Source organism: Arctopsyche grandis, chromosome 6, assembly GCF_051622035.1.
Source record: "Arctopsyche grandis isolate Sample6627 chromosome 6, ASM5162203v2, whole genome shotgun sequence".
In the NCBI taxonomy this organism is placed as follows: domain Eukaryota; kingdom Metazoa; phylum Arthropoda; class Insecta; order Trichoptera; family Hydropsychidae; genus Arctopsyche; species Arctopsyche grandis.
Window position 1 is genome coordinate 2,641,296 of NC_135360.1, and position 13,878 is coordinate 2,655,173.

Below are 13,878 nucleotides of genomic sequence, written 5' to 3' on the forward strand. Positions count from 1 at the left end.
AGAAAAGGACGCGATGATGTAATTTGTACAGATTAAGTTCGATGAGGGAAATAGGTGATAATCATCGACCAAGTTTTGTATGGTATGAGTCGTGCTTTATCCCTACAAGAGTGTGACCAGTTTTAGGGTGTGACCAGTTTTCTCGTGACCAGTTTTATTTATTTATTTATTTATTTATATATATATTTTAGCTATCAAGCTAATTTAAAAAAAAAAAAATACATCTTAATTATTATACTTAACTCTAAAATTTATAATTAACTTATATGTACTGTCCCTCACAGAGGTGTCTCTTCGCACCTCGCAGGAATGCATCCATGTTTTTAGCAGACCTGACGCACTCAGGGAGGGCATTATACATGAGCACACCCCTGTGAAAAACACCCCCAGCCGTCTTATTCTTTCTTACTCTACTTACAACTAGTTTGTCCTTATTTCTAGTATAAAAACTATGTTTATCTCTATTCCTTATTATATAATCATCAAAATACTTAGGTAATAACTTATGATCTAACTTATAAACAAAAGACAATGTACTAATATTTAGACTAATTCTAATACTCATCCATCCTAATTCATCTAACATACTTCCAATACTCTTAAATCTACTCACATTCAAAATAGCTCTCATAGCTTTATTCTGTATTTTTTGCATTTTTTCTAAATCTTGGCCACTAAACAAATTAAGCACAGTGGCACAATAAACCACATGTGGCAAGACAATTGAATTAAACACTAAAATTTTACTTTTTTTACTTAAAATATTTCTTAATCTACATAATACACCAACTTTTCTTTTAGTGTGACGGGTGATCACGTGGGACCGATCTTGAGCGACCGGTTGTCCTGTGACTGGTTCACATGTGACTAGTAGTCCGTTTACACCCGACACACGACGCGCTTTTTGCCGCGTTTTTGGACTAGAGTAGGGTGCGCATTCGTCACTTGGGAATTGGGAAATAGGAAAAGTCGAAATGGTAGCATGTGTGTGGCTTCTCTAACGTCGTTTTTTTATATTCTGGACCTTCCATGGTCCAAATTGCAGGTCTATTTTGAACTTCATCGATACATAAACAAATCCGATTTTTTGGATTTTTAAATGGTTTTTATTATTATTAAATTATGTTCACAATACATCATATGTCTATTTCAATATGATATATTAAAACTAAATTCAAATATCAAAATAAAATTATAATTATTACATTAAAATTAAAATTAAATATTGAAAGTTAAAACAGAACATACACAATTTAAATAAATTTTCGAGATTGAGCTAAAATTAGATTAATTAGATTTATATAATAATAATAGTTTTAATTTATTTTAAGTTTTATTTCGATAATTTGTACGCTACTGGTTTTAAAAGTTGGCCTGTGGTGCCATTCGTTGGTCTGGTGCGTACGCACCATAAGATACGCTCGCCGTACAATAATAATCGTTTCGATACGACACATAAAAAATTAAGGTAGGTGTATTTATGAGTATTTTGGTGATAATTAAAACAGCATTAAATGTATTTGAAACTGAAACACTGAATATTGTATTATTTGAAAATGTGGCTTTTGGCGAATACATAAATAAACTAATTTTCCAACAGGGCGTTTACTTTTGGTGAATTGTTTCGGTGAATAGCATTTGAACAATTTACACGTTTCCAGTCTTCATGCGCGATCTACAATTACATACAAAGGCTGCTCTGGCTTGGTGTTTGCTCGTCCCGTAGGTCAAGTCTGCTTCCTGGTTCTGATGGAGTGCCGACTTTGTCTCTGCTCTGCTCCGGCAGGCTCCTTCGTCTCCATCCATGACGACCCTCATCCACAGCGTTTGGCGCAACGCATTTGGACCTGCTGTCAACTGCGGGTTAGTTACGTTACACTTGAATCGTTGCTATTGCTAATTCGCTAGTCCTCGTAATCGTCAACACTTTTCTCATTTGTAGGTTAGGAAAGGTGACCATCTCCCAGATATGATATGCCTTTCGTGTGTCAACAATTTGAAATTTCTCGACAGCTTTCGAAACACTTGTTTTCGGAGTGACAAAACGTCGAGAGTAAAGTTCGACGAGACTTTGGCTATCAAGCCGGAGGAAGTTTGGCTGGAAGATTTAAAATGGGATGATGAAACGGGTGCTCATTTTCCGCCAAACGTTTCTAGTTCTCCAGACGATGGCGAGGTAAGTTAATGGAATTCGAGTGCTTTCAAACGATTCCAAAAAAAAAAAACATTCCTTTAATCGAAAATTTAAATTCACCTATACACTATAATTATGTATTATGTTTGGATTATTTTATAGATACATGGAGAAAACACTACTTCAGACGATATCAACTCAGAAATGATACGCGATATTAACACTCCAACAGATGAATTACAATTACGAAAAGCTTTAGTTGGGATAAGCTCTACACGTTCAGAATTAGATCATAAAATCAATTATCAAGACGAATCATTTTATTATAAGCTTAAAACACGTATCACACGCCACACTGGAGAAACTCCGATCAAATGTAATGTATGTTTAAAATCATTCCATTCACAATCTGAACATGGTCAACACATGAGAATTCATAGTGAAGTAAACCCACACGAGTGTAATATTTGTTTAAAATCATTCACTTCAAAATCTAATCTCAACAAACACATGAGATTGCATACTGGGGTAAGGTCACACAAGTGTGACATATGTTTAAAATCACTCACTTCAAAATATTCCCTCCTTCACCACATGACTATGCATACTGGGGTAAAGCCACACAAATGTGACATGTGTTCTAAATCATTCTATTCGAAAGCTAACCTCAATAAACACATTAGAAAGCATACTGGGATAAGGCCACACAAATGTGAAATTTGTTTAAATTCATTTGCTTCAAAATCTCACCTCAGTGGACACATGAGTATGCATACTGGGGTAAAGCCATACAAATGTGATATTTGTTTAAAATCATTCAATTCAAAATCTTACCTCCGTGTACACTTGAGTATTCATAGTGGGCTAAAACCACACAAATGTAATATTTGTTTAAAATCATTCACTTTAAAATGTCAAGTCCGTGTACATATGAGTATTCATAGTGGGGTAAAGCCACACAAATGTGACATTTGTTTAAAATCATTCACTTTAAAATACTACGTCAGTAGACACATGAGTATGCATACTGAGGGGAAGCCACACATATGTGAGATTTGTTTAAAATCATTCACTTTAAAATGTAACCTCCGTAAACACATGAATATTCATAGTGGGGTATAGCTACACAAATGTGACATTTGTTTATCCTTCGAGTACCGATACAAAATACATTTAAAACGGTGTAAAAGCTAATGTAATAAATGAAAACAATTCAATAATTTATTATTATCACGCTCTATAATGGTTAAAATGCATTTTATCGTCATTGAATCAGCTATAAGTTACTTGACAGAAGCACATGCTTGATCAAGTTCTGCGGCGTGACTAAAGATGGAAATTTTGAACGAACGGGAAAAAAGTGGAAACTTTGTGAAAATTGGAGTTGTTTTTTTTTACATAAAACTATTTTTTTTTAGTTGAGATTGACCAAAATAATACAACATATTTTAGTACATAGGTAATAATTAAAGAAAGGTCACATTAATTTAAACATAAGAGCTTTTATTAAAGTATTTGGATGTAAAATATTTTATTCATACAATACATTTATTATAATACAAAATCCTCTTCAACATTGAAAATTTGTATGTATTTATATTTTAACAATAGATAAATGACAGTTTGATGCATATATTGCTTTAGCAAATGCTCTATCAAGTTGATGACAATCAGAACCAGTAATATTGTCAAAATATGATTATATTCGCCTACATCTTATGCTAGGTAAACGTGCAGTAGATTCAAGGCATGAAGACTCTGAAGTAGTGGGCTGATCTATTGCATCTACATAAGTCAATAATATTGGTATCCATTAAAAGTGATATCTTAACTACGTAATTTTTTCTCTATTTTCTCTAAACTATTGATTTTGTTCATTCCATTTTCTAGTGGGATGAAAATATGAATAAATAATAGAATTGTATTTTTGAATGAATGAAACCAAACGATATTGAAAAGAATTTATTACCTTGGATGAAAACTGTTTATATCCAAGGTTCCAAATTCCGAGACCGTTGCAGTTGCCACTTGCAAATCGCGTATTTCGAACAAGCGATAATATAATTAATAGGCTATTTACATCCTATATAATTAATAGGTAAATAATATATTAACCTTTCCACCGCGTACGACTCCTATACATGTCCTAGCGAACATGCCCTCAGCACGCGAGACACGCATAGATGTCTTGGAAGTTCCAACCTGTATAAGAGCCGTCTATTGTGTTAAAATTTTATAACTTGGTTGAAAATATTACTAAATTCAATAGATGGCAGTAGTCAAAAAAAATAAATATATGTTGTAAAATTCAAAAAAATATTACAACCAATATTTATAGTCGAAAACGCGATAACAAAATCCGCAAAAAAGCAGCCGCGTACAGGGCATGTTCGCTAAATTTGGAGACGCGGGCAAAGGGTTAATAGATATATTATTAATTACATATAATTAATAGGTAAAGCATCCGACTCAAACGCAAACTGGAAATTTTCAGTACTGCCACTACGTGAAAACGTTTAGATTCATTCAAGTGTTGCATTTTTCAATGGCATTGACTCAATGCGATTAAATAAAAATGTGTCGATTTGTAAATGTGATTGATATACATTTTTTTCAATTTTCCCAAGGAAAAAACTCCGGCACATCTCTAGGCGTGACTGACGTGCTCATGCATGCGTGTATCCATATACCATATACCATTAAACCCCTGTACACACTCGGCGCTTTTGAAATGCGCGCTTCGAGATACTGCATATCGCATGAAAGCGCCCGAACGCGTACACACTCGGCGGCTTCACGAGTCCCATGTCGCGTTTCGTGAAGTGTGGTCGTTCTTTCAAGAGCAGAATATAGATCACGAACATTTTGATACGGATTTGTTAGGTTTTTGAGCTCTTTTTTTCTATTACGCTGTACATATTAACATTATAATAATATAATACTATGATTACTAACAAAATTAAATTAAAATTGTAAAATAGAAAATGATCAGTAGATCAGTAGCTATTGAAATAGATATAAGATGTGTTGTGAACATAATTTAGTAATAATAAAAAACCATTTAAAAATCCAAAAAATCGGATTTGTTTATCGATGAAGTTCAAAATATACCTGCAATTTGGAACATGGAAGGTCCCGAATATAAAAACGACGATAGAGAAGCCACACATATGCTATCATCTCGACTTTTCCTATTTCCCAATTCCCACGTGACGAATGCGCACTCTACTCGGATTCACCGGCGCTCAACGCCGCGTTAAGCGCCTAGTGTGTACTAGCTGTAAAGGTCTGACCGCACGATACGACAACCGAACGATCCGACAACCGAACGATCCGACACTTCACAACAGTGTGCGAAAATATTAGGTAAACCGCACTTGAACAACAGCGATGCGAGACTGTATGTTTATAGTACCTGTACAGACTCCAGGGATGTTCAACTCGAGAGCACCCCGGAAGTCGGTTTTGTAGAAGCTCGTGGTAAGCGTGGGCGGGGCTGGTTTCCTCAAGGTGCCTTCCTTCGTCGTCGGTGGTCTGGTCTCTGCTGATGTCGGCTGCTCTGCTATGTCCCTTTCTCCTTCGTAATGTGCGTGGGATGCGTGATGTGGAAAAAGGGGGGAATTGTAATATGGAGGATGAACGAATGAGACGACTGGCATGTTAATGCACGTGTTTATTATATGACAGCTGAAGACAGAGTGAGTAGCAGCTGTCCGAACCCAGCCGGGTTGGTCCCCACTCGCAGGAAGGCAACCAAACTCGACCATGTCGTATAAGCGAGCCGCCACATCACTCCCCCCCCAGCATCAGCGATACCAAAATTACAAAGAAACAAATTTTACAAAAGAAAAAAAGTTATTGTTACACAAAAAGCAAAAAAATTATTGAGTGGGGAGAAAAAAATTATGTTGACGTGGGTCATCCGCTGTGTACATAGGTGTACCGCCCTGAATGGTCGGTAGATTCGAGGGCGGTGACGTCGCGAGCAGGACGGTGGGTGGTCCGATGGTCGCGCGATGCGATGCTGCGGCGGCGGCGCTCTTCCGAGGCTGATGTCGGTTGGTGGGGCGGCGGGGGCGGCAGGGGCATCGATGTGGTTGATGATTTTAAATTAGCTTGATAGCTAAAATATATATAAATAAATAAATAAATATACTCCGAGCTGGACTGTGAGTCGTTGTGGCTCGTGGAGGTGTTGTAGCGCTACCGCCCGTCTCGGCGTGACGACGCTCGTGGGGACGGACGGGGCCTTGATGATGATGATGATGATGATGGTGCTGAGGTGGTGTGTGATGAATCTTGTGGTGCTGGATGACCGTTCTATGTGTAGTGGATCGCGCATGACTCCACATCCAGCTGTCAAGATCGTCGTCTCATTCGCTCCCCCATTTTTTAAAGCACCTGTCATCGACGTTGGCTGGACGTCGGTAGGTAGGTAGGTAGGTAGGTAGCCGTGTCTGCTCGTTTATTGTCACCCGCGGGCCGCGACGCGCTCTGTTGATGGCGATGGGGGCGCGGCGGGTAGCTTCTCCCGCCTGACTCGGCGAGGCAGGGATGAGCGGCATGTTGAAATTGATCGAGGCTGCGTGGCTCGATGTCGGGGGTCACCAGTATAGAGGATGAACGAATGAGACGACTGGCATGTTAATGCACGTGTTTATTATATGACAGCTGAAGACAGAGTGAGTAGCAGCTGTCCGAACCCAGCCGGGTTGGTCCCCACTCGCAGGAAGGCAACCAAACTCGACCATGTCGTATAAGCGAGCCGCCACAGTAATAATGAAAACAGGTTGTAATTCTGTTTGTATGGTGACTGTATTTTATATATATATGTATATACAGAGATCAAGCAGAGGGGACAGGGGGGAGGGAGACCGTCGTGAAATTAGCGCGCACGTGTTCGAGAGGTTATGATAACCTCACTCCTCACGTGACTACGTGATCTGACTTCGACGAAGAAAGACCAGGATTTCCTCACTTCTCACCGGACGTATACTGAAGCTGTACTTCCAGTATCGTCTGCCGATCCAGGCTGAGCTGATCGGGACTCGGTGGTGGGAACAAACTCGGTAGCGAACAGAGATGTTCACTCGACCGAAGCGGAAAACGAATAGGAGGCGGGGACGCGCGCTCGGCGCCGATCTCCCTCCAAAACGGCTCCTTTGGTCGTAACGCCACGAAAGCTGACCATGAAGACTTGGTCGGAACATACTCCCCCCGTTGGAAGTCAGAGGATCGAATTCCAAAACAAACAAGAATTAATGGTGCACAAGCGACTAATGAAATACACAAAAACCAAGCAAATAAGCAAAAAAATAACAACAAAATAAAAAACAACACAACAAAATAACCCAGTCAGCAAACAAAATAACATTAGTCCACCGTCAGTTTCCCATCCTACATAAGCAGCTGACTAAGCCGGCAAGAAACAAACAAAAAATAGACAAACAAACAACCAAAACACCAACAAATAACCAACACCAATGCTAGGTAACAATATTGTTCAACCGTTATATGTCCCAATCTATCCTGATAGCTCCATTACAAAGCACCAATCAAACCAACAAGAGAAGCATAAAAGAAAAGCAACTCAAAAACTTAAGTTAAAACACATAAACTGAATCCACAACACAGATACAAACAACGCGCCAACTTTAATGTGGGACGTTATGAACGTTCGCCACACCGTTGCACAAATTCACTGAGTGCTGCTCGACTGGCAGTCGAGCTACTCGCCGGACTGCTCGCTTGGTGTTGCTGATGGAGGAGTAGTAGGACCTACTCCTGTGCCCCTGTCTGCCAGGGGCCGCTGCTGCATGTGCTGGTGTGGTAGCACCCTCGCTCCGGGTTGATCGACCAGATCCTCCTGCTGTTGCGCAACTAGTGGTGCGCCAACTAGGAACTGGCCAGGAGTTATGGGAGCTGGGTTGGGAAGGTCGAAAGATGTGAGGGTTAAAGGGCGCAGGTACATTGCGCTTCGGCAAGCGGAATCTTCGTTCCGCGTAAATACGCGATTCGTCCAGGGGACGCGTAACTGTCTTGACTGGACGTCTCGCGCCAAAACAAGATAACGGATCACGACCCGTTGTGTGATGGCAATTCCGAGAATCGCTTGAAACTGTGGGCGCTTCTAGAGAGCCGCCCAATATCCAGCCGAAAGCTGTATTCATCATCGCGATGCGTCCTCCTCTGTCACCGCGTGACTTGGAGGGAACTAAAATGGTACGTTTGCCATTGCGTAACATCGCATGATAGGCGTCGCTGCCTATCACCATATCCACTGTACCGGGAATATCGAATGACGGATCGGCAAGGGGGAGATGAAGCGGCAAATGGCTCCGAATCTCGGACACGTTGCGCGATGGAAGTTGATTCGCGATCTCGGGCATGATTGCGCAATCGAGATCAACACTGGAGCCCTGATTGGGGATGCGCGGTAGAATTCGAATTACCGCGCCACTAGTAATGGACGTCCTATTTGAACCTATTCCTACCAGGTTGACGTCCATCCTTTTCGACTTTAAGGCGAGTCGCCTTCTTAAGTCTTCAGAGATGAGGTTGAGTTCGGAGCCGTTATCTAACAATGCTCGAACCTTGTGCGAACGTCCATCTCCGCCGCGAACTTGTACTTCCACAGTGGATAACAGGACAGTTCGGGCGTGAGAAGGCGATACGCGTCTCACCGAGTGTAAAACCAACGATGATTTTACGGGTTTGGCGTTCTCTGATTTCTTGGGGCTCCGATAATGTTTGGCCTTATTTGAAGGCGAAGTTTGGTATGGAGTTGAGTCATGTAACATGGTGTGATGGGCATGACCGCATTTGAAGCATCTCTGCTTTGTTTGGCACGCGTGAACTATGTGCCCTGGCCTCAAGCAGTTGAGACATAGTCGACGTTTTATGGCGTTCGACCTACGCTCATCACCGCTCATTTGGCGGAATGATGGACAGGCTAGCAGAGAATGACTTCCGCTGCAACTGATGCAGGAGGGGCGTTCCCTCCTCACATGCAGAACTGCTGCCTTCGGATTCGTAATGGTTCTTGGTCGAGGATTCGACTCGCCTTTTAAGACGAAGTTGGCATTTTCCATCGATTGGCACTGGCACGTTAGAAAATGCATTATTTTGCTAAACGTGCAGTCTTCATACTTGGGAGTCTGAAGCTCCCATTGCTGAAGTGTACTCCGGTCGAGTTTTCTGGTGATAAACATCACCAGAATCTCGTTCCAGGTCTCGACCCGGACGCCCAAGTTAACGAGCGCACGTACATGCATGTTGGCATCATCTATGAGACGACGCAGACTGACGTGATTGTTGCTCACGACTGGCTCGGCTTCAAGCAATGCCTGAAGGTGATACTGAACAACAATTTTTTTGTTGTTATAGCGTTGATCCAAAATGGACCACGCGCTCGTAAATGAATCTGAAGCTAATTCCAAGCCGTCAACTAAACGTTGGGGCTCTCCTTTTAGGCTTCCTAGTAAGTATTGGAACCGGGCGATTTGCGAACTCTCGCCGGCCATAGCGGCCAAGAAGCGTTGTGAAAAAAGCGGCCAATTTTGGACGTTGCCTTCGAAGGTGGGCAACTCCAAACGGGGCAATTTTATTGCCGAATTTGATTGCGGTACAGGTGACATTGTGAGGTTAGCGCCATCTAACGGTGAAGCGCTCAATTGCGGCTCACGCAAATTGATTGCTTCGGTGCATCGCACGAAGGCGGCCATATGCTCCCTATCAAATAGGTCCACGACGGATTCGGAGGCCTGCGCCTCTTCTTGGTCCAGCTCGTTTATCTGAGCTTGGATCGCTTCGAATTCAGACAGTAATGGTCTGATTGTTTCGAGCCTGATTCTGAGCTCGAGGATGCTCAGATCGTCCCCCAATTGATTCGCGTTTCTCGTTAACCGAGCGCGAATTCTTTTCCGCGTATTTTTAAGCGTACTCAAAGACGCCATTATTGAAATGCGACGAAATCAAACAAAGGAAAAAATGGACGCGGGAAAAAACAAAATGGACGTTGACGACCAAAAAAATAGCAACAACAACAGAAAAATGCTAATTACGACCAACCTGGATTCGACGACGTTGGAAGACCAGCTCTGAAGACATACGGAATCGAAGGACCAAATGTACAGACTCCAGGGATGTTCAACTCGAGAGCACCCCGGAAGTCGGTTTTGTAGAAGCTCGTGGTAAGCGTGGGCGGGGCTGGTTTCCTCAAGGTGCCTTCCTTCGTCGTCGGTGGTCTGGTCTCTGCTGATGTCGGCTGCTCTGCTATGTCCCTTTCTCCTTCGTAATGTGCGTGGGATGCGTGATGTGGAAAAAGGGGGGAATTGTAATAATGAAAACAGGTTGTAATTCTGTTTGTATTGTGACTGTATTTTATATATATATATATATATATGTATATACAGATATCAAGCAGAGGGGACAGGGGGGAGGGAGACCGTCGTGAAATTAGCGCGCACGTGTTCGAGAGGTTATGATAACCTCACTCCTCACGTGACTACGTGATCTGACTTCGACGAAGAAAGACCAGGATTTCCTCACTTCTCACCGGACGTATACTGAAGCTGTACTTCCAGTATCGTCTGCCGATCCAGGCTGAGCTGATCGGGACTCGGTGGTGGGAACAAACTCGGTAGCGAACAGAGATGTTCACTCGACCGAAGCGGAAAACGAATAGGAGGCGGGGACGCGCGCTCGGCGCCGATCTCCCTCCAAAACGGCTCCTTTGGTCGTAACGCCACGAAAGCTGACCATGAAGACTTGGTCGGAACAGTACCGGTAGTACCAAAGGCTTGTTTTCGGTCAAATACCGATACCACTGGTATCGGTGCTTTCGGCATTGCAATCCCTAGTGAAGACAATAGAGTGTATTACACATGTTCGATTTTTTGACAATGCTTTATATTGAAAATTTATTTGCTGTATTTTATCGATGTAAGTTTCTATGTATGTACATAGTTAATAAACATATGGCACTGGTGCCACCCTAAATGCAAAAGATTTACGACCTGTTTTCATTGTATTTAATCTCCCGCCATTTTCCTTCTCCCCACATCACACTCACACATACGCACACTGTACGAGAGAGGGAGACAGAGAGAGCCATCAGCAGAGACCAGACCACAGACGACGATCGACGGGCACCATTGAGGGAAACCACGTCACGCTTTACCGCCGAGCAACTCTAGAAACATCACGACATCAGGTGGCATCTCGATTGAGAACCCCTGGCGTCCGAACACGTATTCATACACGTATCGTGTAAAATTGACATACCAATAAAGCGATCAGCCGCCAGCCCGCAAAACAACATCAACCTGAATCGGATCCCAGAAAATTCGTTAGATCGATCGTTAGGTATGGAGTTTACTCCAAGAAACTATAGGGCGGGTTTAAAGGTTTGGACCGTTTCCCGGCCTATGGAAATTCAGTTGAATTTTGAAGAGGATCTTTATTACTCGATTGATACAGGTGTATTTGTATGTACAGCGAATTAGGTAGGTGATTCGCTGGAACGAGCCATGTCGAGTTCCTGAAGCTCACTGGCATCTGGGGACGATGCGATGGTTTATAACGGTGTTGCTTGAGCAACGTGTAGCTGGGCTGGTGAGATCACGTTCTGGAAGATTCCAACGGGGTCGAGGTCTTCATTTGTGTTCTATGTGTGATGCGTAGTTGCGTAGCTCCTCGGGATTTTCCGTGTACTCGTGATTGCGTATCTGGAGCGAGTCTTTTGTACGCGGGACAGATGTGTTGACCGTGTCCCGGTCTAAGAAAACACCGTTTGTGTTTGTAAGAGGATCGTTTATTTTCGTTCAATTGTTACAATGGTTATTGTATTTACGAAGAGGTTGAGCTTCGGAGAAGTGATCTGGTTAAACTCCAGAGGTTCACTTTGGTGTTGCAAGTTGCCGTGTTACTTTATATACGTTCTGGGTTTGGTGCAAACGATCGAAAAGCGCCAGACAGATTGAACCACAGATTAACTGGATGGCTGCTTTAAACGCAATTCTCGACTTCTCGAATGATCGATTGCACATCAGACGACGAGTAACCTTTCGATGTGCACAGATGCAATTATTAAAATGGTAATTATTAAAATTGAGTTGGATCTTTCTGGCGAGTTTTTAATAATTTAAGAAGGAAAAATTCGGAACTAAAGTATCAGAAGCACAGAACGTATACAGGGTAGGTGTATGTCGGGACTTCGGGTATATTTCGCTTAGTGTAAGTGCGAGCAGTGCGCACTCATATAAGGTACACGTGTCGTTAATCTGTGGTTCAGTCTGTCTGGCGCTTTTCGATCGTTTGCACCGTATCGGTTGTACTATAGGGGATGGACGAATGAGACGACTGGCATGTTGATGCACGTGCTTTATTTATGACAGGTGAAGGCAGAGTGAGGTAGCTAGCTCCGAACACAATCGAGTTGGTCCCCACTCGCAGGAAGGTGACCAAACTCGTCCATGTTGAACAATAGCTGCAGGGGGTGTATATATGTGTATGTGTATGGGTGACCAGTGGCTGTGTATGTGTCGTCGTCTCGACCAGCTTGCTCTGGAACGGTGCGGGGTGGGGGAATTATACAAAAGAGTAACGGTTATGATCTCGTTTTTATTGATGAGTTGATGGCCGAGCTGGGGAGTTGCTCGACGCCTCTGCCCCTTTATGGCGGGGGCTGTGGATTGAGTAGGCTGTGGCTGGCTGGTCAGGAAGGGTAGACCAGCCACGCCAAGACCTTCTCGGTCGGCGTTTTACGAGCGTCTGAGAGCTCACCGTGTTCGAGGCTTGGGTCGAACACGTGGTCGAGCTAGACATAGTCGGTGGGGCACGACTATGGAAAAAGCCATACTCCTCGGAGGGCTTCTATTATGCCAATGAGCGCTCGCCGTGATCAGACTTGGGCGGATCACGGGGCCAGAGTTCGGGGCTTAGTTCGAGGCCGGCTTTTACGAGAGACGCTACATCTGGCGGTCTGCGCCGGGATCACCGGGCGCCGGACCCGCGGGAGAATCTAGAGCGACTGACAGATGGTCGGTGTAAAAGAGGGAAAACAAAAGCCGAAGCCGTAAGAGGACAACCAACGCCCATGAGGGCTTTTGGCTCGGACACATGTCGTATAGCGAGCCGCCACAGTACTATATTCCTTAAGTCGAGTCGCCGTTATGGGTAAAGGTCTGTTCATACCTAGTCAGCACGTACCGACTTCAGCAGGTATCCGGTCGTACGAAAAGTATTCTTTGGTACATTTTGTATGGGTATATTCATACCAACCGTCACGTTTACGCCACGGCAGGCTTACAGCAGTACCCGACATTTCCTGTTCATACCTTACAGCAACATCCGTCAACGTATCGTATTCGTTTTTTTGGCCATCGTGGAAATATACACGCGAATTACGTGCCACGAGTCTGCCGCTTTGCTGTTTTGGACCAATTATCGATAGTGACAGTTGACAGCTGTTCAATCTTTCGACCTGGTTTTGGCGCAAATATTTCAAAAAATTTTTTTACAGAAATATTTAAAAAAAATCATCCACAAGCTCCTTATATAGTGTCCAAAACTCTCCTTCGGTTTTTCTATTTTTTAATTTGGGATGCACATCAAAACGTCTCCGTGGTTTTTATTGCCTTCTTCAGCTTCTTCTTCCAACAACAGCGCGATTATACATAATTTTTCGTTCGATAAACGTCGAAACATTTTTGCCGACTTGTATTCTGACGCGTAGCTACGAA

At 43.0% G+C, this 13,878-nt stretch overlaps 3 protein-coding genes and 1 long non-coding RNA gene across 6 annotated transcripts in view; 1 reads left to right on the forward strand and 3 right to left on the reverse strand.

Annotated features, from left to right (window-relative positions):
- LOC143913579 (uncharacterized) overlaps positions 1–13,878 on the reverse strand; it is a 346,453-nt gene that overhangs the window by 273,193 nt on the left and 59,382 nt on the right. The window lies entirely within an intron of this gene.
- LOC143913567 (uncharacterized) overlaps positions 1–13,878 on the reverse strand; it is a 781,442-nt gene that overhangs the window by 243,542 nt on the left and 524,022 nt on the right. The window lies entirely within an intron of this gene.
- Positions 1–13,878, reverse strand: part of LOC143913589 (uncharacterized) — a 459,558-nt gene that overhangs the window by 41,316 nt on the left and 404,364 nt on the right. The gene's annotated exons all lie outside the window — the stretch shown is intronic.
- LOC143913541 (uncharacterized) lies at positions 1,400–5,205 on the forward strand. Of its 2 annotated transcripts, none has more exons than XM_077433401.1 (4): positions 1,400–1,468; positions 1,601–1,863; positions 1,943–2,176; positions 2,297–4,409. In XM_077433401.1, exons 2-4 carry the CDS (start codon positions 1,750–1,752, stop codon positions 3,254–3,256), a joined length of 1,308 nt encoding a protein of 435 aa, XP_077289527.1. In that variant the 5' UTR covers positions 1,400–1,468; positions 1,601–1,749; the 3' UTR covers positions 3,257–4,409. The 2 variants fall into 2 exon arrangements, with proteins under 2 accessions (XP_077289527.1, XP_077289528.1); XM_077433402.1 differs by lacking the exon at positions 1,400–1,468 and adding an exon at positions 4,762–5,205 and having other exon boundaries at positions 1,651–1,863; positions 2,297–2,515.